Below are 25,378 nucleotides of genomic sequence, written 5' to 3'. Positions count from 1 at the left end.
CGGCTGAACACATGAGTCAGGCATCCCTACCTTCCACACGGTGTAGCCCAAGCCGCGCACGCGCGGACATTCATATACAAGGACTGTGTTGTAGATTTGACAATGCCCCACGTTAGCGACGCACGAACTACCTATGCTCGCTGCGCGACTGGCTCGCAGCTACGGCGTTCCAGTTGAGCACAAACTCGGGAGGTTCGAGTTCCGGCTCCGCCGGTTGCATTCCTATGGGGTCGCAATGGGAAAACGCCAGTGTAATGAAACTCAAAGTAGGGTAGAAGCCCAGATGACCCCTCCTACTGTTTCTTTTATGGCTTAAGGGCATCATTGAAACGTAGAGCCCCATAAATTATTGCTATATTATTTTTGTTTGTGCTCTTTTTTTTTCGCTATCTGATACGCAACGCCAGAGCAAAGTAATTAATAAGAAGTGACAGGTCCGGGAGAGCATAGGTACCCGGTAGCCTCCGTAAAGGAGAGAAAGAAAAGGAAAAGGGGGCGGAGGTAGAAGATAGTTTGTAGGTTTGTCTTCGAAACCATAGTGTCTGGGAAAACAGAATAAAAGTGCTGAGGTCTAAGAAATAAACAGCCTCCGGTACAATTCTAAAAATATCCGCCCTCGTTCGCTCCGGGAACGAGAGTAGAGAGTGACGAAGTAGAGAACGAGAATGATCACACGTGATATCAGTGCGTGCACTTATATCACGTGTGATCTTACCTCTTTAGCGCCTGTTTGTACTAACTTCATAAACCGCCTAGAGCCGCTCTCCTCAATTTTACCATCTGGCCCTATAGTGCACGCATGTTATTCATTGTTTAGAGATTGACGGTGATTTCTAACTTCTCACCTATTCCTTGCTGCTTAACTTTAATGGCGGCCTAAAGACGCATGGGGGGCATGTGCGGCCTTGTGATATCGTGAGTGTCACTAAAACGAAACTTAGCTTTACGGCAGTATATAGAAGTTTATCCAAGTGCGAATTTCAGCATCGGGTACGCGTCGCTACAACAACTTAAAGGCACTGACCACCAATTTTCATAGTACCTATGCTTTTTTTTTTTTTTTTCATGCAGTAAAAGCTTACCGGTCCGAGCGCCTAATAATGAAGTGATAACGAGGAAAACACCGTGGAACATTCTTTATCAGAATTTTTCGATCTGCAGTGAAGATGTAGTCGTTCACTGGAAGCATGCTGAAAACGGTCATAGGTACATTAGTGGGAGGCAGACGGGAAGTGCGGCCATAACTGTGAGAAAGTATTATGTTGTTTTTCAAGTTGGTGTTCCTGCGATTCATGTTTTCCGAAGTGTTAAAGTATTCCTGCAATAATAATTTCTGCGAACATACGTACGTGTGTTCGTAGTTTTCTGTCCAACTGCTTTGGTATTTAACCAGTCAAAACGAAACCAATCGGATCGAAAATGAAACGACGCTGTTACACGTGATACGCAGTTCAGCGTGTTGCCTAAGCCGTGCGTGCGATTTTGATTTCCCAAGCATATAATAAAGCGCAAGTGCCTAGTAATATAGCAACTGCAATTTTAAGCAATAATTATGTTGTACTTAATACCAGCCGACTTACGTACAGTAATCTCATAGACTACATCCGAAGTACCAAGATTTCATTGCCAGGCCTCGCCCACTTACTGGTTTTTGAGGGTTTCTTTGCCAATTTAAAATTATAGTTCCAGCTTAAATCGCGAACAGCGTGCTGGATCCTATCACTATAAATCATGGTTATTTCATTTCCATCAACGTCTCGCAACACATTCTGGCCAATTGTCAGTCCCTTTAAACTTACTTTCCCACAGCACCTTTCTACAGCGCAATAATGAAATTCAACGATACGATAGCCAAGAGGTTTACCACAGTAAAGAATGAATAGATTTTACTTAAGAAGTGCATTGGCATTTCGGCTCGCGGGTAGCCGTAGCACTCACGCACCCTTGCCGCTGGTCCCGCAAAAACTCGTTTTAAAACTGAGTTTGTTGCCTTACAACAAGAGGTTCTAATTAGTTTCCTTTTGCTTCTAGCAAATGGCTGGAGCCGTCGCAGTCGGGTGCTCCAAAACTATAGATGGCTAAATTAGTTTAAAGGGTGCGGCCGGTGCCCGAACAGCACATTGACGACGTTACGTCTTTCGCCAATCTGTGTGCCTGTTACAGTGCACTGCAAGTATTTCTTTTTTGGGTACCTTACCAATATTCCGTTGTATTACCCGCTTTCACGCAATCGCACCAATGAGAGAAAAAATAGGTAGGGACTTTAAACAAAACAATATCTGAAATCAGAGATGCGGAAAACATGGTTATCGTATAGCATTATATTACAAAGTAGTAGTAGTACCGTAGTATAGCAACAGCAGAACCACTACCATCACCACCAGCAGGAAGGTCGTGGTACCTTGTAGCGCCTCGGTATATCAGGTTCGTCCTGGAGGGTGCCCTTTGGCGATACGTTCGAAATATATGTCCAATGTGTCTTCTTGTGTCCGTGTCCCTGGGGCTTTCACGCTGTAACTCGCCTAGACATGAACAAAACCCACGTCGCAACACCGATTTTCGCACTAACAGATAAAATTTATCCGCTGTTGCGTATTGCGCTCCCTGCCGTTCTCTCTCTTTCTCTCTTGGCTCTCTCTCTATTTCACGACCCTAGAAAACTGCAGTCGTTCTTATTGCTGACCATTTTCACGATGAATTTCATACGCCAATACTATATGTGCCGGAGGGCTGAAAAATCCCATTTGTTCACGTTCGTTAATTGGACTCGCGCGAAAGTTTTCGGCCACACACGTGAACGTTGGCCAAATGATTCAAGAACAGTACAAGGGCACTGTGAGCCTCAGCGCAAAAACAGGTCGCTTAGGTCGAATAATTTAACTGTGCAGTTTCACGTGCCAAAACCACAATCTATGAGGCATTGGGTATTGGCTATTGGGTATTGATTTTGACTGCATGTGGTTCCTTGACGTGCATGTAAATCTGGGAACATAAAAGCTTCTTCTATCTCTCTCTCTCTTTCATCGAAGTGCGACCGCCTCGCCCGGGATCGAAGCCGCGACTTCGAGCTCAGCAGCGCAACGCCACAGCCACATGAGCTACCGCGGCGGGTTAGGTCGCAGAAATGTAACTAACATAACAGGGTACTAACTTCCCACTTAACGTTGTAAAAAGGCCTTCCGCTTCCTTTTCTTGGCTGCAGCTTTCACCGGCTGTCATTAAAAGAGAACAGACACTGTCGACGCGTTGCAGTAACCAACACACTGACGCGACCAAATTTTCGACAGCGTATCTAAATAAGTTGGTTCTTACTAGGACAGAGCGACGACGCCTTTCAGCGCATGCATCCGAGCGGGAAGGCCGCAGCAGCAAGCGCGTATCTACATATCTCGTAAGCTTCAGCGCGCTTGCTTCGTCATGCAGTAATCCGATTCGCGCGGCTGTTTTGTCAGGCACATGACGCATATGAAAGGAGGGGGGAGGGGTAATAGAACCCCACCCCCATATATCCAACCAGAACTGTAGCCTAAAAAAAAAAAAAAAAATTATGGCGTTTTACGTGCCAAAACCACTTTCTGATTATGAGGCACGCCGTAGTGGAGGACTCCGGAAATTTCGACCACCTGGGTTTCTTTAACGTACACCTAAATCTAAGTACGCGGGTGTTTTCGCATTTCGCCCCCATCGAAATGCGGCCGCCGTGGCCGGGATTCGATCCTGTAGCCTAAAATCACGACATGTTGAATAGCGTTATACTTAAGCAATATTCGACTTTCCTACTTTTCTTTCTTTGAACTCTCAGTGTTGCAACCATTTATTAAAGTTATCTGTCTCCTAGAATAAGTCCCACGTCATAGCCACTGGCGCAATGTCACAGTAAGCACACCTACGTCACTGCAATAGGAGCTACAATATGGGATGGTTATTCAGTGCTGATTTGATATTGCAATTGACAATGACAATGACAATAATGTTTATTTGCATCAGTACATGACGCGAGGGGCATGCAGAAAAAGCTGCCACATGGACATCTTGACGAAGCCGCAGGACCCCGCATTGGCGTTTGCGCGGCGTTAGCAAACATAATGGCAGTAGATCTTCGTTTAGATATGCCATTTATACATTTATACAATTAAGGTCCGTAACGCGCTCAAAGACATCCTCGAGTTTGTTCTCTTTTCTTATTTCTCCCTTTCTTTCTCATCTTCCTTTTCCCCAACCCTCGAGCAGGGTGGCAAACCGTTTTAACTCTCTATGTCGTACCCCCCTCTCTTCCAGTAAACGATGTCATTCGTCTGGTTAAATACTCGAAAAAAAAAAGTCAGCCATGCGCGAACGCTGCAAGAATTTTTACATATTTTTTTTATTTTTACATATTTATGCATCGCACGTTTCCTGTTTCAGTAACACGTGCGCACAAGTGAACGCGAACACTGTTCTCGATAACCCACTCTCGCCAAACCACGAGCTCATTTATAGCTGCATTGCGACATCGCACGTGACTAACGTGCGTGTAGGGACCCACATACCGGCAATCGGCTCACGCATTTCCCTATTCCTGCTGGACCTGCATTTCCGTTTAGATCACCTTTCTATACAAGAAGTCTGTCTATGCTATCAAACTCGGCCAATTAGTGTATTGGCGGCTGCTCGGTATACAGGCAGATTATCTCACCAGACACGGAAGAGAAGACAAAATCGTAGACTGCATTTACCGCTATCGGTTACTGCAGCAACCGCGTGAACTTACTTTGTGGCTTTGATGTTTCGCGCTGTGAAAAGAAAATAACTGAGCCATACAAAAGTATTTATTTATTTATTTATTTATTTATTTATTTATTTATTTATTTTCCTGCCTTGAATCACACGAGCGTTTTCAGGCGCAATATATATATGCGAATTGGCGTATTTTTGTCGATATCCTTGGCGCTGTGGACAGCTGCAATGGATGTCGTGATGTATGTTCCAGTAGGTGCGTCCATGAGCTTACATTTCTTGTAGGCTGCTTGCTTTGTCTGCATCGCAATCTGTATAGAAAAAAGAGAATCACAAGCGCTTAACATATACCTGCACATCGCGTCATTCGGGTCAACACCGCGCTCTTTATTTTTCCCACGAATGCAACCGACCTGGCGCGCAGCTTCATGGACAGTGCAAGAAATACAAGCAGACAGCCAATCCTGGAATGATTCCTCTATCCTTTTGTTCGTTTTTCTAGCAAGCCGCGCTTGTCTGCCCCGGACACTGTCACCTGACGAAATCGTATCAGGAGATTTAGTAGAGCTGAACATATATGCGGCTGCCGTCACATTTGTTAAGAGCGTGTGAATACTGGGTAGCGTGAATGCGCTCTGCGACGAAGGCCTTTAAAGTTGGCTCTTGGCTCGAAAGAGCTATGAAAATGGGCGCTGCCAAATGGACCGTAGTTTGCCTTTATTAACCCAGAATGATACGTCGAGCTAACCCGCCATGTAACGGTAACCGTCACCACCGCACTGTGATGCAGGTCATTATAATTCGTGCAATCTGTTGGCCAGCGTGACGGTAGCAGTGCAGTATTTCATTTTTGTTTTCTATTGATAATTATCAGCCACAGTTACACGCGGGTATATTAATGTGGGAACAAATCAACGGCCACCTAAACTACTGGTCATAGCACGGGAGATATGTCCGACGTAATTATTATTGTTGCTTGCTGCAATATGGTTGAAGTTCGAAACACGCTACCAAAAGACCGGTGGGGAATAGAGCAACAGTTTGCTCGAAAGAACAAACAGGTTAAAGGAAAAAAAAATCAAAAATTAAAACACCGCACTAACAGACACGCATCTACACAAGTACTTAAATATCTGCAATGACAGCGCAACCCCACAGCTCAGAAAGTTACATTTACAGAACCTCAGGGGGAGGTATTCGAGAAAGATGTGCTATACAGTGAGTTCTGTAAATATGCCAAACAAGAAATTCTCAAACGTCTCATTCAGTCTTGCGCATAACCTGAACCAAAAATGTCATAGTTTCGCCCGAAAGCCGAAGCATCGATTGTGATAGCAAATCAGTAAACAGCTATACGAAGTAAAGACAGTAGTTTTATCGGCCCTATAAACTTGTAAATGTTCACTTGCTGATTCAATTAACAAGCATGGTGTCACGCGCGCGCAAGCAAACTTGAACACATCTCACTCGATGACTGCGGAAACTCGCTGTCAAAACGCTGGAATGAGAATACGCGGCAGCAGCAGCGAGCGAATCTGCCTTCGTGCTGCCTCTCGCATCACCGCGAACTAAGCCGCGTAAACGCAGCGCACGGGGTGACTCTGTCCCCATCGCAAATGGCTTTCAAGATACAGCGGCCCGGGTGGGCGCGCGGGGCCGCCCGGGCAGCCCGGAGTAGAACGCACCAAAGTGACCCCAAGTGCTATACTTTTCATTGGCTGGCTGCATGCGCTATAATATGTCCAGCATTGGGATTGGCCGGAGTTTGCTCTTACGAACAATTCTACCGTACGAGTTTTTTTTTTTTATTTTATTTACGGGTCTCCTGCATTTTTTTTTTGTTGTTGTTGTTTTTGCTCTCTATACAAGAAAAAGCTGACAACGTCAGTGTAGTCCGAACTTGGGGCAGCGTGGGTGCATTACTCTCGACAACTCTTCCTTGGCGCAAGCCCACGACGTTGATCGGCTCGTGCAGAGAACCTTTGCTGAACAAAAACAATTGAGAGGCCACCCCGCTTTACTTCTTACACTCTCTACTATAGATGATTTGCTGCCGTTGTGGAATGAACCAGGTAATAACGATCGAATTATAATCGTTAACAGAATAATTCACTGATCAGCATGTAGCAGCGTAGCTAACATACAAGACCACCCGGGCCCTTGTAAAACTTAATTTACCGCCGTTTACCCTAGGAAACTGAACGCTTTCCCTGTTGCAGGGCAAATCTATCAAATATGTTCATTCGTAAGTGATGTTTATCATCGACAGGCCGCCTTCGATAATATTAGGTCTGAGATTACCGCTGGCCATGGCATTTGCTTTTACGAACAGCTTTAGCGTATGTAATAATTTTTGGGTGAATATGGGTCATGTTTCCGAGCGGCAATTTTCGTTACGCGTAATTTGAGAGTCGCACTATAGTAGAAGGATTCCTAGTTCATAAACAATAGTTGAGTACTTCATCTATTGGCGTCATTCCACAGATGAAACATCTAACGTAAACCAATTATTTACGAAGCTTTTAGTGAACTTTTCATTGTTGTCATTGCGCATTCCATTTTGCTGCGCCAGCATTGTGCGCCTCTTCGTGTAATGCAACTGAAATAGAAGAATTTAATTGTCTGCCATGTACCGATTATTTTTAGAAATCTGCATAGCCCGGCGGTTTAGCGTGATCATTTAGCAATAAGAACAGCTGGAATAAACAGCCTATAGCTGTGGCTCAATGTAAAATGAGTAATATTGAACTAGAAAGCAAACAAATTCATCTTAACCTACAGATGCCCTGATTGCTCCGTAATATGCTCGAATGCTTATACAGCGCTGACTAACGGCCATGTCCTCTGCTATAGAGGCCTCCTAGATAATAAGCAATACGGGGTAGGATTCGTAATCCATAACAACATAGCGGGCAACATTGACGAATTCCACTACATTAATAAGAGGGCAGTGGCGTAGCTAGGTCGTCTGGCACCCGGGGCCGATAGCTCTTCTGTCACCCCCCCCCCCCCCCTACAGCCTTAGAACAGAGATATGAAGATGATATAGAGGTAATGAATGAAACCGTAACTAGGCTGGCTTCAGAGGCAGCAATAGAAGTGGGAGGCAAGGCACCAAGGCAACCAGTAGGCAAGCTCTCCCAAGCAACAAAGGACCTAACAAAGAAACGATAAAGAATGAAAGTGTCCAACTGAAAAGATAAGATAGAATTCGCGGAACTGTGAAAACTGATCAACAAGGCGAAAATCAGTGATATTCAAAATTATAACGTGAGAAAGACTGAAGAAGCCGTAAAATAGGGACGCAGCCTGAAATCAGTGAGAAGGAAACTTGGCATAGGACAAACCAAGATGTATGCACTGAAAGATAAGCAGGGTAATATCATCAGCAATCTCGAAGGTATAGTAAAAGCAGAGGAAGAAGTCTATACTGACCTGTACAGTACCCATAGGACTCAGGATAACTCAATTCGAAACAGAAATGAACAGGATACAGAAACTTCTATAACTAGCTATGAGGTCAGAAGGGCCAAGACATGAAACGGGGAAGAGCTGCAGGAGAAGATGGAATAACAGTCGATTTAATCAAAGGTGAAGGAGAAATAATGCTTCGAAAACTGGCGACTCTATGTACTAAGTGTCTCTAGACTGCAAGGGTCCCAGAAAACTGGAAGAATGCAAACATTATACTAATCCACAAAAAGGGAGACGTTAAAGAATTGAAAAATTATAGGCCCATTAGATTACTCCCAGTATTATATAAAATATTCACCAAGATAATATCTAATAGAATAAGGGCAACACTGGAGTTTAGGCAACCAAGGGAACAGGCAGGTTTCAGGAAGGGATACTCTACAATGGATCACATCCGTGTCATCAATCACTTAATCGAGAAATCCGCAGAGTACAACCAGCCTCTATATATGGCTTTCTTAGATTACGAAAAGGCATTTGATTCAGTAGAGATAGCAGCAGTCATAGAGGCATTACGTAATTAAGGAGTACACGACGCTTACGTAAATACCTTGGAAAGTATCTACAGAGATTCTACAGCTACCTTAATTCTGCACAAGAAAAGTAGGAAGATACCTAGAAAGAAAGGGGTCAGACAAGGAGACACAATCTCTCCAATGCTGTTCACTGCGTGCTTGTAAGAAATGTTCAAGCTATGAAACTGGGAAAGCTTAGGAGTGAGGACCGACGGCGAATGCATCAGCAACCTTCGGTTTGCCGATGACATTGTTCTATTGCGCAGCACTACAGACGAGTTACAACAAATGATTGAGTACATTAACAGAGAGAGTGTAAAAGTGGAGTTGAAGATTAATATGCAGAAGACAATGATAATGATCAATAGCCTGGCAACAGAACAAGAGTTCAGGATCGCCAGTCAGCTTCTAGAGTCTGTGAAGGAGTACGTTTACCTAGGTAAATTACTCACAGGGGACCCTGATCATGAGAAAGAAATTCACCGAAGAATAAAAATGGGTTGGAGCGCATTCGGGAGACATTGTTAGATCCGGACTGGAAGCTTACCATTATTATTGAAAATAAAGGTGTACAATCAATGCGTTCTACCGGTGCTGACATATGGGGCAGAAACTTGGAGAGCGACAAAGAAGCTCAAAAACAAGTTAAGGACCGTGCAGAGAGCGGTGGAACGAAGAATGTTACGCGTAACGTTAAGACACAGAAAGAGAGCGGTTTGGATCAGAGAGCAAACGGGGTATAGCCCATATTCTAATGAAAACGAAAGAGAAAAAAAAATAGCGCTGGGCAGGTCATGTAATCGCAAGTTAGATAACCGCTGGACCATTAGGGTTACAGAATGGATACCAAGAGAAGGGAAGCGCAGTAGAGGACGGCAGAAGACTAGGTGGTGCGATGAAATTAGGAAATTCGAGGGTGCTAGTTGGAATCGGTTGGCGCAGAACAGGGGTAATTGGAGATCGCAGGGAGAGGCATTCGTCCTGCAGTGGACACAAAATATGATGCTGCTGCTGCTGATGATGATGATGATCGAATGCCTTGGAGAGTTTTTATGAAACAGTGAGAGGACTCTTCTCAGCAACAACTAAAGAAATTTAGGCTCTTTTTTAGTGCATTACACACCGTTCAAAGCTTGGTTCCACCGTGTTAACAATTATGACTGCGTTTTCGTAAAATGTGTAGTGATATCCTTCGCACCATTATCATTGTCGTATGTAGGCGACACATAGGCTCTCTTTCCCTTCGTAAAGAGTCTTATATAGATCTGCATCCATTCCTTTCCTCAAGATCTGTATTGTACTCCAAGAACGCTCAAGCGTCCTCCAGTGGTTTCCGGGGCACCAGCAAGGCAAAAACATTACAGAGTATTGTACCATGGAAATCAGTGAGTTTCCTCGCCGCCTTGATTGCTCATTAAAATCGGCGAACATCGTGTATTATAATGCACGAACACCAAATTGCACCATTGGATAGACTCTGGGCTAAGATAGCGGTGAAATTATGTTTTCTATCATTTATAAAAAAAAAAAAGTATCAGTTTTCAATGCCGCGAAATCATGAGCGCGCTTGTATACTTTAGTTGCTTTAAGGGCGAAACTTCTGATGGTGGAAAAGCATGTTACTTGTATGGTCTTGGGCGCATGGACTGTTAATTTGTTGTCACAATACACATTGAGGCCTATGCCGGCGGCACACACTTGCAACTGAATTTTCTCAATCAAAATTTGAAAACGAGTGTGTAACAACTAGCCGCGAGTGCACGGGTCTACTGCACCCCAATGTAAACAAATGAAGCCACTGCGCTGCCCCACGTGTGACCTGCGCCGCGCATCTATACAGCATGCTGTCGGACTGAGCCCTCTCATTTGGTACGCGCGGCGCTGCTGCCAATCAGAGGAGCGGTGGGGCCCAGGTCCGAGCGCTGAAAGCGCGCCGATTGCGCGCCGGGGGAGCGCGCGGAGGAGACCCGAGCTGAGTGTCCCTCCTCCTCGGTTTTCCTCGCCCGCGCCGGGGCTCCTCCGGAACGCGGGCGCTTCCTCGAGCCCGGGAAACTATGTCAATGGGGCTGGCAGCGCCACCGCGGCCGACGTCAGCGGGTCAACGTCCTGGGCTCCCCTCCTCTCGGCCTGCCCTCTCCCTCGCTCCGGCGCGCTGCCTGCGCGAATCTAGGTGGGCCGCCGCCGCCGAAGTTGGTCGAGGCGCCGCCGCAATCCAACTTCCGAGCGGCCGCGAGCAGCTGCCGACTTCCGCGACCGGATTCTTAGCGGCCGCGCTGGATCGCCTTGCCTGCCGTCCGCGCACATGTGCCGCCGAGACGGGCCCGGGGTCCAACACAAGTGATCTGCAGTCAACATGGTGCAGGGACTCGTACAAGCCAAGCCGTCCGAGCCGCCCCACGAAGGAGCGATTGGTGAGTCCCGCAACCCCTTCCGCCGACAGCGTAACTGCACGCGCAACAACCGCGCGCCGCGCGCTTCCGAGCACCGGGAGCTCGCGCTGGTGGTGTGCGCGCTGTGCGCTCTCGCCGGGTTTCGGAACTCGGCGCGCTGTGTTCATGTTGCGCCCACGCCGGAGAAGCGTTTCTCAGTTTCGTGAAGAAAAGCTGAGTGGTGGAGTTTTGTGCGTCGCATCTGGCGGTGCGGTACTAGAGACCGTGTGGCTGCCTTGACGCCTGAAAAGCTCGCCAGCGTCCAACTCGGACTATTTGGGAGAGCTGCTTCTCCGGCCGGAGGCGCAGTTGGTGTGGATGTTGTGAAGCCCGTTTGCATGCGTTTGTCGATTCTCGATACTTTGTCTGAGCATGGCACTGCTTGTTTATTTGAGTTTCGCTTTCGTAGGCGTATACACTGTGCAAGGTAGCTCGGCTATAGCTTTCAATGATGAGAGGCCCACACTAGCGTGCATCGCTTCCCATTTGCTTCCGCAATTTATTGCTTGAAGTCAAAAGGCGTGATGTGATGCTGCATAAATAAAGCGCGTTTTTCTTTTTTTTTTTCGGAATGAATGGCGGGTTCGCAGGTGCTGTCTCAATCACTTGAATGCATTTATAGAACGCATGCTGGGCTTTGGTGTTCATGTCGCTGTGCTTTATTCAAACGAAAATCTCGTTTGTGTTACGTCCCTGGCCGATCATATATATCGCATTCTTCGGTATATCTTTCATTCGCTTGCGCGGGCTTGCTGTGCATCTCATTTCACATAATTGTTGGACGGTAGACCATTGAAAGCGAGCTTCGTTTAGCTTTATAATTATTTTAGCGATGTATAATTTTTGAAATGTCGCTATTAAGCTATATACGCGTTACGCATATCCGCATGTGGACAATGTACGGTAAGGTTTCGCATAACAATAGCATGCGTGTTTCGTTCTTTCTTGCAATAGAATAAGAACGTGCAGCTTATGAGCGTTCATGCGTGCGACGGCTTTGAGGTAGCAGACTTCGATGTACAACTGAACAGGCGCAAAAATAATGATTCATTAGTCATGACATATATCCTTGCACGAATAAACAAGCAAACCAATAGATGTGCACGCTAACATCGTATGCGCCGTACATTGATGTTTTGAATGCAAAATATATATATATATCTATAAACGAAAAGCATTTCTGCGGAACACTACTTGAATCGCATGCTGTTGAAGCGTAACGCGGAAAGGCTAATGAAACTACACATAGAGCGCCCTATGGGAAGGGTCCCTGTGAGAGTGCGTATATCCAGCACGGTCACATTTCAATCAAACCGGATTTTAGTTCATTCTGGCGCCTTGAAACATTTACGCGATACTTTTGCTTGATCATTTCATGTAACACTGCACTGTGGCATGTTGCAGTTCTGCCAGCATTGTGTCAGTGTGCCGTGAGTGGGGCCCGAGGCTGACGAGCTCGTGTGTTTTCCGCATGTGCACGACAGTTTTGCAAGCGGCGGTTCTGTGCCTGTGGTACGAGCCTCGTCGAGGCGTGCTCTCGTGCGTCAAACTCAAGGGGATTTCAAACCGCGGTTCGGGCCTCGGCTCGATTTGTTTTACAACGCGCGGTGTGACGGCGGTTGCGCAATCTACCCGCCTGCACGGAGCAGTTCCTCGCGCGGAAGTTCCGCCTGGAAGAGCGCGCGGCTTCACTTTCACGAGGAAAAGAAGCAAGGGAAAAAGAGCCTGAGCGCCATCTTTGTGGTCTAGAGCAAGGAGGTGTATCGCCTCCTCGCTCTACGCCTAACACTTACGCAACGCCGGTTGTGAGCGGGCGCTTGGCCTCTATTTTGGTAGGCCCCCCTTCTCCGGCGACCGCTCAAGCAAGCGCGGAGTGGGCCACCGAGGGGCTTGTTCCTGGCTGCGCGCGCTGCCCTTTTTGTCGCTGCCCTTTAGGAGGCACCCTTGCAGACTTTGATCGGCCACTTCCGCGACGCATACGAAACAGGAACGCAACACGGTCATGCAGGACGCCGTCTCCTGTGGATGGGCCGCCCCGCTCTCTTTCGGCGCTGCGCGCCAAGTTTCGCCAGCGCGTAGCTGGCTTCCGCAAAAAAAAGTTGCGGGGAAATGGGGAAAGAGCGTTTTGGCTGACCTAAAGTGGCTTACCGTTGCCGCCCGAGCCAGGAGGCAGGTGGACATGCGCTTGTAGTACCGCACGCACATCAGTGTTCCCCGTGCGGTAACGGTATCGATATAACGGCAGCCGTAGGCGAAAAGGGCGGAGCTAGGTGCTCGGCCCAATATGATGTATTCTGAAAAATGTACATTTTCTCAAAGTTAGTGCTGGGAATCTGGAATCATGGAAGTTTCTACACATATCTCACACTCGCCCCATCTCTTTCACCCGAATTTTGCGTCTATAGAAGCACTTATTTATATTATTCACATTTTCATAAATCACTTTAGTAAATTATGTTGCATTCAAGACAACCACACAAAATGAGTATCTTTAGAGAGCACATGTCAATATCTTGCTACACATTTAATTAGTATAAATTACAATGACAATGACGTTTATTTTCGCCTAAGTATAATGTAATTATATGAAGGGGTGTGCGGAAGAAGCTGTCATTTCGACAGCTTGACAAAGCCGCAGGCCCCGTATTGACGATTACAGCAATAACAAACACAATCAGCTCATAACTTTTGAAAAATTATAGAGAAAAATTACGCAAATAACAAAAGAAAGTTGTGTACAAAAATGTAAACTTGCACAATCTTACAGGAATACATAAAATGTAAGCATATATTCCTACACAGACAAATTCAATCTTCTACAGAGATAGCATTCTAAAAAAAAAAAGCCCAAGGTATAAATTATTACGCAAATATCTTTCTGCTAGACGCAGAGCAAAACAAACAAAGCAAACATACTGATCTTGTCCAAAAAAGGCAGCAGACCAAACAACAATTTTTTAATAATAAATTAAATAAGGGAAAAGAAAGATCAAAGCAATTCGTCTAGATTTAAGTTGAAATGTCTACGAATAGCTTTAAAGGTAATGTTCTCGAGTTGAATCGCTTCGCTGTGTAATCTATTTAGTAATCTTTGCAGGTTATTACGAAGCTTTAGAAACGTTTTAGAAACTTAAGAAAAGCGCGAATTGATGCAAGGCATCCAGCTCACTAAACAATTCTCACTCTTGGAGTATTTCAGCACTACTGGGCAGCATTGTAACTATCGACACAAGTTCCTTATTCTTCACGCGTGCAAGGCGATTCCTTTAACTAGCGTGTCTCTGCTCGGAAATGCTTTCGAAGTGGCGTGAGATCGAAGCCAGTTCGAAGCGTGTATCACTCTCATTAACACGTTCGGGCGCAGCAACCGTACAGGCGACCAAGTCCCGTTCTATGGGAGATCGATAGTTCACGTCCGAGCGATCGATGTGCAGGCAGTAGTAGCAACTTATGCGCTTGTCATTGGGGGCGTTCGGGTACTGGAAGGAGGGGGAGGGCACCGTGTTCCTGTTGCTGCGATGAGAGAGCGCCAAACGACCAGAAAGAAAAGGGGGAGAGGAAGTCCCGAAAAAAGCAGTTGCGGCGGGGCAAAGAGTGAGCAGCGGACGTGGCACTGGGACCCAATCGATGCCCGTATCAACGACGACGGTGGGGAGAGGCGCGCGCACTGCCGAGGGCGGAGAGGAGGAACAACCTTAGCGCGCTGGAGGAGGGTTGAGCGGCGCGTGACTAGGTTGGCGGGTGAACGACCCGCGCGGCCCATTCTAGGTCACTGGTGACGACATCCCGAGGGAGAACCGCGCTTTTCTTCGCCGCGCGCGCGCGCGCGCGCTCCCCGAAACGAAAGTGAGACCCCCCCCTCCCGCCACCATCCGATCCTTGCGTCACCGTCGCGCGGCTCAGCGGAAGCGTTGGGGTGTTGCGCGCCGTGCTGCATTCGGCCCAAAGCCGGGCCCCGTCGGGTTAGAGCCAGCTGAACCGGCGGCTGCTGCTGCGTGCCTGCACCCCGCGTAGCTTCCTGTTCGGAGGCCGCCGTGCTGGGATGCCTCAATGCTGCCAAATTGAGCAGCGCGCAGCTGAAATCCGACTCTGTAACGGCTGAGAAACGTGCGCGTTTCGTTGACCAGCTGCTGTCGATCTCGCATGTTTGGTTTTATTGTTAAATTTTACTACTGTATGCGTCTTCTGCGTGTGAGTTGCGATACTGATAAGAGGTTTTACATGTGCCAATGGGCCTTGCGTTCGGGCAGCCTCATCACGTACATACTTGAGACACTTTAAAGTTGGTTTTGTCACAACCTCTGTAAACGCTGTAGTGAACACGCAATGTGGGGGCTTTACTTTAGAACTCCGTGTTATTTCTGAGTGAGACGGAACGAACTTAGAGAATTACTAAGGGGTACAAATAGTTAATAAATTTGGATGTGTGTTTAGTTGCCAGTGTCCGATTATTCTCGATACTGCTGAGTCGAAGCAGAAACCTTCTTGGCTTCAGTGAATAAGTATTTTCTTCCGGTGGTACTAACTCCAACTTGCTGCAGTCTTCCTTTTAAATAACCTTATTGGAAAAGACAAAGCCTCAGTCTCAGTCATATTCGTATTATTTATCGCGATGGAAGGCGACGCGCGTAACACCGCCATTATTCATGCTGCCTCTTTTGTGAGAGGAAGCGCGCCTAACCGAATGGAATCGACGAAGTGTGAAAATCGACCGGCGTGCAGGCGCTGGGTTCCTGAATGAAGCGAGAATGCGCCTGCAAAGTCGTCCGCGAGGTGCGAAACGGACAGAGCGCGCGTAGGCACCGTCTCCGTTGTCGGCGTAGCAGTCTTTGATTGGTCACGTGACCGCGGCGAATTTTTATGTTCTTCTTTCGTTCTTTAATATTTTTTTTTTTCCTTTCTTTTTCGCAAGGTTGAAATTACAAAGGAAGATGCAGGTTCAAGAGGTTAGTGCATGTCTTCAGCGTTTGCAGGGAGCCACCGACTGGCTGCGAAAAAGCAACAGGTGTTCGTGCGAAGCATCCGTTTACATCTCGGCAGCGGACCAATCAAACGCTGCGTTCGTGAGCGCAGAGGGTGGAGACGAGAAAAGGTGCAATGCGCGCGGCGGCAGACGTAGGCGAAAAACGCTGGTAGGCGCACCCTCACCTCCCCACCCCCGTCTATCTTTAGAGGAGAGTGCGCTCGCAGTGTGGTGCCGGGCGCCCTCCTCTTCGCCCTCGCAAACCTGCGTTTCTGGGCAGTGCGTAAAGGCCGGCAGGTTTTGCTTCTCCTTGTCGAGCCTCCTTTCCGCGCACTTTTCTTTTTCGCCTTGAACGGTGCGTCACAGCTCCCAGAGTCTCGCCTCCTTTGTTTCTCTTTACAACCTCGCGCTTTTGTCGGCGGAAAGGTTGCCGCTTAGCGCCGTCCGTTTGCGTGTGCGTTTAGCGCAACCTAGAAGTGGGCGCCGATACTATCAACCCCACTCGGAGCAGATACGGATACAAAAAAGAGGGTGATAGTTTTCCGTTGTATAACAGAAGGCGCGCGTAATTAACCGTTTCGTGGAAACACTGCGGCGTTGCTGATGGAAAAAATAGTTTAACGCAATGGAAAAATCTATACCTGACTACGGCCCTTCAGAGCACAGAGCACACTGTAACGAATTCCTTTTTCTGCCCCCCCCCCCTTGATAATTTCTACTTATATTTTTATTTTTCACATTAGTTTGAGGAAGACATAGGGTGTCCCAGCTAACCTTAGCCGAGCTGCCCAATGAAAAAAAAATTACAAAAACGCGATACAATATACTATTTTAAGACCTGCGGTGTTCGGTCGGCAGTGGTATGACTGCTGAACACCGTAGGTCTTATATTTGAGCTTGTACCACGTCTTTAAATATTATTTTTTTTTCGTTGAACAGCTTGGCTAACGTTCGCTGGGACACACGGTTTAGTCATTGCCGGCATGTCAGTCGCCTGGGCGGTATTCACTCTATCGTATCTTATGTTAACACTTCCGCTTAGTGTACAGCACTTTAGCTCGAAGACGTTTGTCACACGCGTGCCCATCATCGCAAACCACACTTGCGGAGTGTCGAACCCACGCGTGCCCCAGCAGAAATGTCTGACCTCCGACTGTCTTCTGCTGCGGGCACGCTAAGCGCAGCACCTGAGGCGTATGAGTTCAGCACGCTCACTAGAAATGCGTCGGACAGTTTTCGCAAGGCTTTTCATGGCGTGAGTGAGTGCTCTACCACGAATGAGTGCTCTACCAAGTCGCGAGTACCATCGCGGTGCACGTTAGGTAGGAAGTCGGCACCACTGCGCATGCTGGGGGAATTCTAAGGCAGCCGCGCGCGCATGCGCAGTAGCAGTGACGTCCATTCCGAAGCCCGCCCCACAGAGAGTTTCCTTCAGGCTATGGTAACTCCGACCAACTCCGACTCACTATAGCGCATTTTAGTTATCCGCTCGTAGCCAGAACCAATGTTCGGTGGTATACGCCAACGGAGAGAGCTTCGCTCGCCGACTGGCGAAGCGAGTCGGGCTGTGAACGCGGAGATGCTGCCAGAAGTAAGCACCCGTCTAACGTCAAGTATAACTATTCTTATCTTCAGCTAAGAGAGGTATAGCAGCTGAGGCGAGCTGCTGGGATACCGGGAACGTGCTACGTTAGCGCGTTAAATTAAGTCGCGGCGCTGGCGCGCGCGTCGGCAGCGCGTGTGCTGCAGCATAGCCGTGGTTCGGCCAGTCCTTGCGTGCAGCCAGCCTGTTCGCTGTTGCAGTGCCGAAGGAATGGTGCTGCTTCGGCGAGACCTTGCCCCCACCGTGGAACTGAGATGTGTGTTACGTCAGGCCTTGTCCCCAATGAAAAAGCGCGTGCGGCGCTGCTGCAGGTGAACGCTCGCCGTCACGGCCGTGTGCTAGAAAAAAGCCGCTCGTGGCGCCTGCTCGCCCGCGCAGCCATGGCCGCGCCGATATATCCCTTCCTTCCCCCCCCCCCCTTACCGCCTTGCCTCGTTCGCGGACCGCGTCGCTTTGCGCCTTTTGCCCCGCGTCCGAAAGCTGGCGGTCACACCCGCGGGGTTTCTCGGCATGTCACTGGCTCCTGCCTGTAATGACGATCCCTATCTCTAAGCGCTGGAAGCCTCAGCTTGGGACATGTCGCTCACATGCCCCCCCCCCCCCCCCCCCTTCTTCTATTGTTGTCAAAGCAGAGTCACGCGTATATGTATACATCGATAACAAGCAAAACACCAAATGCAACGACAACAACAACAACAACATCAACAATAATAATAATAATAATAATAATAATAATAATAATAATAATAATAATAATCGTGGAATCAGCTCTGCATGTCCTGTGTTCCCTATTTATACGTACGAATAGTAAGCCTTATCTCTGTTTCTGCACAAGAGCGTTGAAAAGCCGCTTGTACCCTGGAGCGGGCATATTAGCCACTCCAAGCTCAGTGTGGGTGTGCATTTGCGTATAAGGTTGTAGACTTGGGGTGCGACAGCGACATCGTAGCCGCCTTACTTAGGCGTAAAACTTGATGAAAAGTAAGGCGACTAATGGATAAGTCTGCACGTTTAGACTAAGCAGACACATCTCACGAGTTTTCTTGGTAGAGCAACTGCGTAGCGCTCCGTCTGTGTGCGAAGCCGTCTGAGTATACGCTGCCGGATTTGAGACAACGGCAAAAAGGTACGACTGGAGTAATAGCCACAAGATGTAAATGGGGGCGAGCACCATGCTCTTGTCAAAAGATATCTAGTAAACAATTTTACCACTGTGCTTTGTCGTGTTGCTAGTCTACTGTATCTTATTTTTTAAACTTCGGCAATGCGGTACTTTGTTACTTTGTTATTGTGTGGAAAAGAGCGGAAAAAGAAAGCGCGTGCTTACCAGTCAGCCGGGATAGTGTACAATGAACAAATGGACAGCTCCCTTGAATGGAAGATGCAGTACGCGAGAAACGTGATGAGGCGTGCTGATAACCAATGGCTATGGACTCTCGCGTTTTAACCTCGGCACGCTACGTTTCGTTTATTTACGCACTTTCTTTTTTCAAAGTAGCAGATGATCTACCAGGCTGGCGCATTTAATCTAAAGAGGGATACCTCTAATATAGTATTATATGCCGGCCGCACCGTGGCTATAACATGGACAAAGTCTACACGCGATCGATTAAAAGCGGCGTGATACGTCAGGTGTCCGGCTGTGCCTGTAGGGTACTTGTAACACCGTGCGGAAGTAAAGTCACCTTGACGCTGCTAAAACATGGCCTGCGCGAACAGCCCCTTCTCGATGCGAAGACACAGATGTGTGACCTCTAACTCCTTGTTTCCTTATGGAAGTTCAAACGAAACCTACGAAAGGGACAGTCCAACTTGCTTTATCAACTGTTTCATGAAAAAAAAAATCATATTTGCCACAGAGATAGATAGACAAAAGAAAGGGGAAAAGCAGGGAGGTTAACCAGATGGTAGGTCCGGTGTGCTACCCTACGCTGGGGAGAGAGGGGAGGGGGAGGTAAAGCGAAAGCAAAGTAGAGATAAAGAAAGAAAGGAGCATAGACATACAATCACAGTCAAATACTGTCACCGTATACCGTCACCACACAGCACAGTAGCACTTGCTGCACTATAAACATCTGTTCAGGCTACAGCCGCTTGTCCAAGAAATTGCCTTATGCTAAACGGGGGGGGGAAAAGACAACTAGGGGAAAAACTACAATAATTGTTACGCAGTTGATGTCTTTTTTTCAGTGCTTGTACATTATCAGGATCATTACGCCTTCTCAGAAAAAAAAAAGATATACATTCCTTGTCGGGCAAGATGACGCAAACTACACTGTGACACGGATGATGTTCTTGCGTACGTATAGGTAATGAATTGGCTATCGCAGCTTTCGAGTTACAAAAACTTCAACTGAGTACTTTTGGAAAATGCTGGCCAACGACTGTGCAGTTCCAGGTCTCCTCTTCCCTTTAAATATGTTTGCGTCAACCTCCGCCTCGCTTTCATCAAATGGAAGACAGCAGAGTTCTCGTTCTCATAAATCAATGTCGTTGCGCTGAAGTTGCATGAAAGATATAACCACTGGTCTGGAAGTCCCTGCTTTTTCACCCATGATGCGCACAGTGGTTCGCCTATGGAATAGTATCAGTTATTGACATGAGGGTGAATTTATTCCAATAGACATGGTGTTTTGTTTTTCTTTATCTACTTTACATTCATGGCAATTGCCACTGTAGACATTTGTAACCACACCTAGCCGCCATTCCTGGACACTAAAAGCCCAATAATGCTCCTCTGGTTTACATTTGTTCGTGTCCTTATTGCATCCCAATTTATCACATCAAGCATAGTCCGCATTGCATGCTCCTATATTTTGCTCGCGGTTGGAGCGGGCAGTAAAGTATTTAAGCTTCGGCATGTTAAGAAACACTTAGCCATCAGGAAGGACTCTCAGAGATAGGTTTTTGCAGCACTACGCAAGAGCGCTTTCCCCTGATAAATTAACACTTGTTCGATATTTGTGCCCGCTGGCGGTCTTAAGACATATTTTCATATTCCTGCGTGTGCCGCCCGTACGGAAGTGGGCGGAGCAAGCAGCAACAACATCGGTGCTGGCCTCGCGCGCGGCGTTGGCGAGCAGTACCGTCGCCGCCGCGTCGTCCATCACCACAGACAATCGAGCCAGCCGCCGCGGCGGTAGTAGCGGCGGCCGAGGAAGGGCGCTCGCGCTCGCTCGCCGAGCGGGCGGCAGCGCCCGGCGGCCTTCCACTTTCGCTCGGCCCGGAATATCCTTGGCGAAGGAAAGTGGGACTGGAGCGGAGGCGAGAGAGGGACGGGCCGAAAGTCGGCGAAGGGCACCCGTCGCCCCGGCAACGCGCGCGGAGTCAACGAACCCGTCCTCGTTGGTGGCGGGGGGGAGCAGCCGCAACTGGGACAGCCGAGCGCCGAGGACGCGCGGGCCTCTCGCGCCGGAATCGAAAGCGAGAAATGGGTTGAGATTAAGTTTCGCATTTCCGGATGCGGCGGCGGCGGCCTCCCATCGGCCCAGAGCACCGATGCCGCGTGCTCTTTCTCGGCCGTTCTGTTTCCCACTTGGCTCTATTTCCTCGCCACTGGTATTTTCGCTCACGCGCTGTGTTGAGGCTGGGGCTGCAGGCGTAACCGCAGACAGGGCTTCGCGTCACCACCGAGAAACAGGACCAGCGCCGCGGCCCAGTGGGACTCCGAGACTGGGCCGCGCTCTGATGAAACGCGCATCATGCATGTTCCAGTTCGTCCTGGACGCTTAACTTGATCCGGCAGTGTTTCGTGTCACCCTTGCGTGTGCCACACTGTCGTGCCAATTAGCACTCAGTTTCGCGTCTGGCGGCTGATTGGCTTCCTCCAGTAATATAAAACCCTTGCACAGGTATATGTACCTGGTGTTTACCATGCGACCACTGTTCCCCTTCTTCGATCACTCCGGAATATTGCGAGGAAAGCTTTCCAGGATAGAGGATAAGGCCGCATTTGTTTGGGAAAAACAAGTTATTTCTTTCCATGAACTAATGCACTTGGTGGCAAATATTGGGGGGAAATGGTATTTATGGCAACTTCGCTAGGAAACAAATAAAGAAGAAGAAATAAGCGGGAAGTATGAAGGAGAAAAATTGTTGCGAATTGCAAATTACGTGGAATTTCGGCTCTAAAGAATGCTGCGGAGTGATGTATAGTAAAGCGGTCGTTAAATCAATATTACATAAGCAGCGCAAAGGTTCTGTTGTAATTTATTCTTATCGTTACTTTCATTAGGACTTAAATTTCACAGGGCGTGATTATAACCAGAATTTTAATAGAAAAAGAGTCGTCAATGCGCTTTAGTCCCGTTATCGTTCGTTTTTACACAAGCTCTCGGTCTACAATAGACAATGCCATTGTAACGACATATTTTAACGTAACTTTGAGAAAGTATACCGTGTTTATGATAGCAGCCCTATTCCGTTTAACATTCAAGTAAGAAATTTGCATTACGCTGATGAATGAGCGCCACCGATTAAAAAACACACGCACACACACAAACAGAGACGAAATAACCATGTCCTCACTACTGTGCTCCTAGCTCGTCATGTGAGGAGGAGACCCCGAGATGAAATGTCATGGTGTTCCCGGTGCAATTTCAAACCGCTACTGCTGCATATTCACCAGCAATAGAATTGAAAATTTCCGCTCTTTTTGTTGTCGCCTTCTTGCCTAGACATTTGACAACTGTAAACTTCTGACGCACAACATTCCATTCGCGCGTAACTGGCTTTTCTTTTTTGAATTAGCTCTTCGCTCAAAGTTATGCACTATAGCGGTCGCGCAAGCTTCGATGAGGTTTGCTGCCCAAGTTACAGGGTTCGACACCCGCCACAAATGGAGGAAACGTACAAAATTGGTACAGTGTTCTTTGCTGCGCTTCAGTGAGCCGCTGTGGAGGAATGTATTCGGAATTCATAGTTTTATCGTAGCTTCTAAAGCGCAACGCAGAAACTGCAGCTCATCAAAACAAAGTCATTGTACTGTGCCGTTTGCCGCGATTTGACAATGATAACAATCGAGTCTTAGCCGCGGAGGAGTCGTCCGCGGTGTCGTTTGCGTTCCGTGGAGAAATGAAATACTTGTATGAGCACGGCCGGAATAGTGCAGAGAAGGCACCGGTACGATTCCCTTCCTGGGAACCGCCAGCTGCACGCAACGAAGCAACCGTGCGTGATCGGTTGTAGGAAGGGGGCCCTTCTTTTTTTCGGCTGTGACATAATTGCGGATTTGGCGCCCTCCTCGCGCGTCCGCCGCCGGTTGCCCTCTCCACTTTCGGACCGGGTGACCCAGATATGCCGGGGGCGACGACCCCACGTTTCGCCGGCGCGCCGCTAGGGACATTGGCGCTGCGGGCGCGCCGCGAGTCGGCTGCCCAGCTCGCTGTTGGCGCCATCTTTGGAGCAGCGTTGCTTCAACTGCGCTTAGTAGGAACAGAGCGTCCTCCTCGGCGACTGCGATGGGACGCTGTGGAAAAATATTCTTCTGTTGTGCAATAAGGGTACATGAGAGTGCATAAAGCGTTGCGTCGATGCTTTCTCGAGTGCTAGAAAATAGATTATAAATTTAGTAGCTTAAACAAAGAAAGACTGAAAGAAAGAAAGCTTACTTCCGGTTAGCATTGTACAAGTTAAGAATTGCAAGGAGAGCGAGTGCATGGAATCAAAATCAGCAAATATCTTGCTTCAAAACTATCAGAGTAGAGTTGCAAAATTATTCGTTTAAATTAGCTTAATATATAGTCATCTATTATCGGGAAGTCTCTAGAATTGCGCCATAATTCAAAGTTTGCAAGTTAAGAGATTTCTCTCAAGCTGCGCCGTGCCCGGCGCGTTACAAATATATGCGTTGGAAGTTAGCGTTATGTATTTGAGGATTCAAACCCGATGCGCATACATATCCACAGGCATTGCAGCCGCCCGGTTAAATACAGCAGTGTACATATCGCTTTATTGTTAGATTCCAGCTGTGGCGAAATACTTCTTGACAAGGCAGATGTCGACGAATTATATATTAGTCTAATAACATTTAAGTACAGACAACATCATCGTTTATTCTATCGCTACGACGGTTTGTCAAAAACATACCTTGCAACCTTTATCTTTATCAACTTTATCTCGCAGCTTCATTAAGAGCGGTTGATCGCTCGAAGAAAGTGACAAGAAAAGTGCCAACAGACTCACTGCGATCTAAAATAAACGTGTCGTTATTTAATCCGTCTTTTTAGTGTGTCACTGGTGCAAATGGTTTCACTTTCAGAAGTCTTTCGTTAACCTTTATACACAGACACAACGTTTCCGCGTTCATCTCAGCTGATAGTAGCGGGATCTGGCTCTGAGAAGTACAGTGTTAAATGATATGATACTTTGCATAAACGCTGCTAAATGTGAGATGAGATGTCTGTCCTCTAGCCGCTATCAACTGGCCGTGCTGTACTAAAGTTATTGCTTGTCACGACACGCGACGCATTCCGACAAGCACAAGAGGGTAACGTGAAGTGATGCAGAAATGTCCATGCACCCAAACTCAACTTTTTGCCTGCAGCGAAACCATATTTTATGAATGGCTTACGATTCGGCGACTTCGTTACAAAGTATCAGCGCTGAAAAGGAAGTCGGGCACTGCATGCGTACCACTGTATGCTTTCTTCGCCGTTATGCTGGTTATTCCACAGCGCAAAGGGAAAAGAACGGGAATAAGAAAAAGTGTAATCGGAACTGTGCGCGGAAAAGAAAGAGGAAGAACCAAAACGGCTTGCGTAATGGTTGCTCAAAAGCGCGCCACCTTCTTGACCCCATTGCGCGAGCACGGCGCATGCGCGAGCCGGCGCGGTCAACGACCCGACCGACGGGAGCATTGGAGCTGCGACGGGAGGTGGCGCCATCTGGTGGAGGCGCAATAAACTTGCAACAATAATTCGGCGCTGCGAAAAAAAGAAAAAAGCAAACATTTTAACGCCAATCTCTATCGCGTAGAAATTTGTATCAGGTTCTTTCTTTCTTTTTGCGCTCATGATTTATGCCTCATCGGCGATCGCGTAAACGAAGGCATGGATACGAGTTATGCCTATGTTGGCATGTATTTTATATTATTCTTTATTTTTTTGTTGTTGGTGTTTCTTTTTTCATATCAAATCTGTCATCTACACCTTAACTATCAAGCTCAGCAACACCATGCCTGACGTCTTGAGATGTGCTTTTCTCAGTTTGTTTCATGCTGTATGTCACATGCGCTTTTCTTTAGAGCCTCCCTCAGATAAAATGGTTGAATATTACTGTAATGATCTACTGAGCAGTTGCACACGCGAAATGTGAGAGCCCTACATTTTAAAGCTGCCGTTGCTTCCTTGAGCCGATTAATAGAATTTAGTCTCTTAAATATTTTCATCTGGTGTATGAAACTGAGGATAAACATATATGTTTTGACAACACTCTCGGATACCTTACCACCGTAGCAGGTGATCGAAGGCTTCGGTCATTTTGAACTGTCTATGACCGCATAATTCATTTTATTTGCTACGTTCCGCACGGGCGTGTGATATAACGAGTGAAAAAAAAAAGAACATTATGGCAGACGACTGAGCGTATGCTGCCCCCAAAGCGCGTCATATCAAATCTAAAGGCTGCAGGTGCAGCTACTCGTGGGCCAAACACCTTGTCCAGACAAGAGCGCGTTGAC

General features: G+C 47.5%; 1 protein-coding gene across 1 annotated transcript in view; it reads left to right on the top strand.

Moving 5' to 3' along the window:
- Positions 1–10,598: 10,598 nt before the first annotated feature.
- Positions 10,599–25,378, top strand: part of Eip75B (Ecdysone-induced protein 75B) — a 67,196-nt gene continuing 52,416 nt past the window's right edge. The window contains exon 1 of the mRNA XM_050191328.3: positions 10,599–11,116. Coding sequence (XP_050047285.1) covers positions 11,059–11,116 — 58 coding nt within the window. The 5' untranslated portion in view covers positions 10,599–11,058. The remainder of the gene's footprint in view (positions 11,117–25,378) is intronic.

This window comes from Dermacentor andersoni, chromosome 1, assembly GCF_023375885.2.
Source record: "Dermacentor andersoni chromosome 1, qqDerAnde1_hic_scaffold, whole genome shotgun sequence".
Lineage (NCBI taxonomy): Eukaryota > Metazoa > Arthropoda > Arachnida > Ixodida > Ixodidae > Dermacentor > Dermacentor andersoni.
This window is presented reverse-complemented; position numbering and strand designations above follow the sequence as displayed.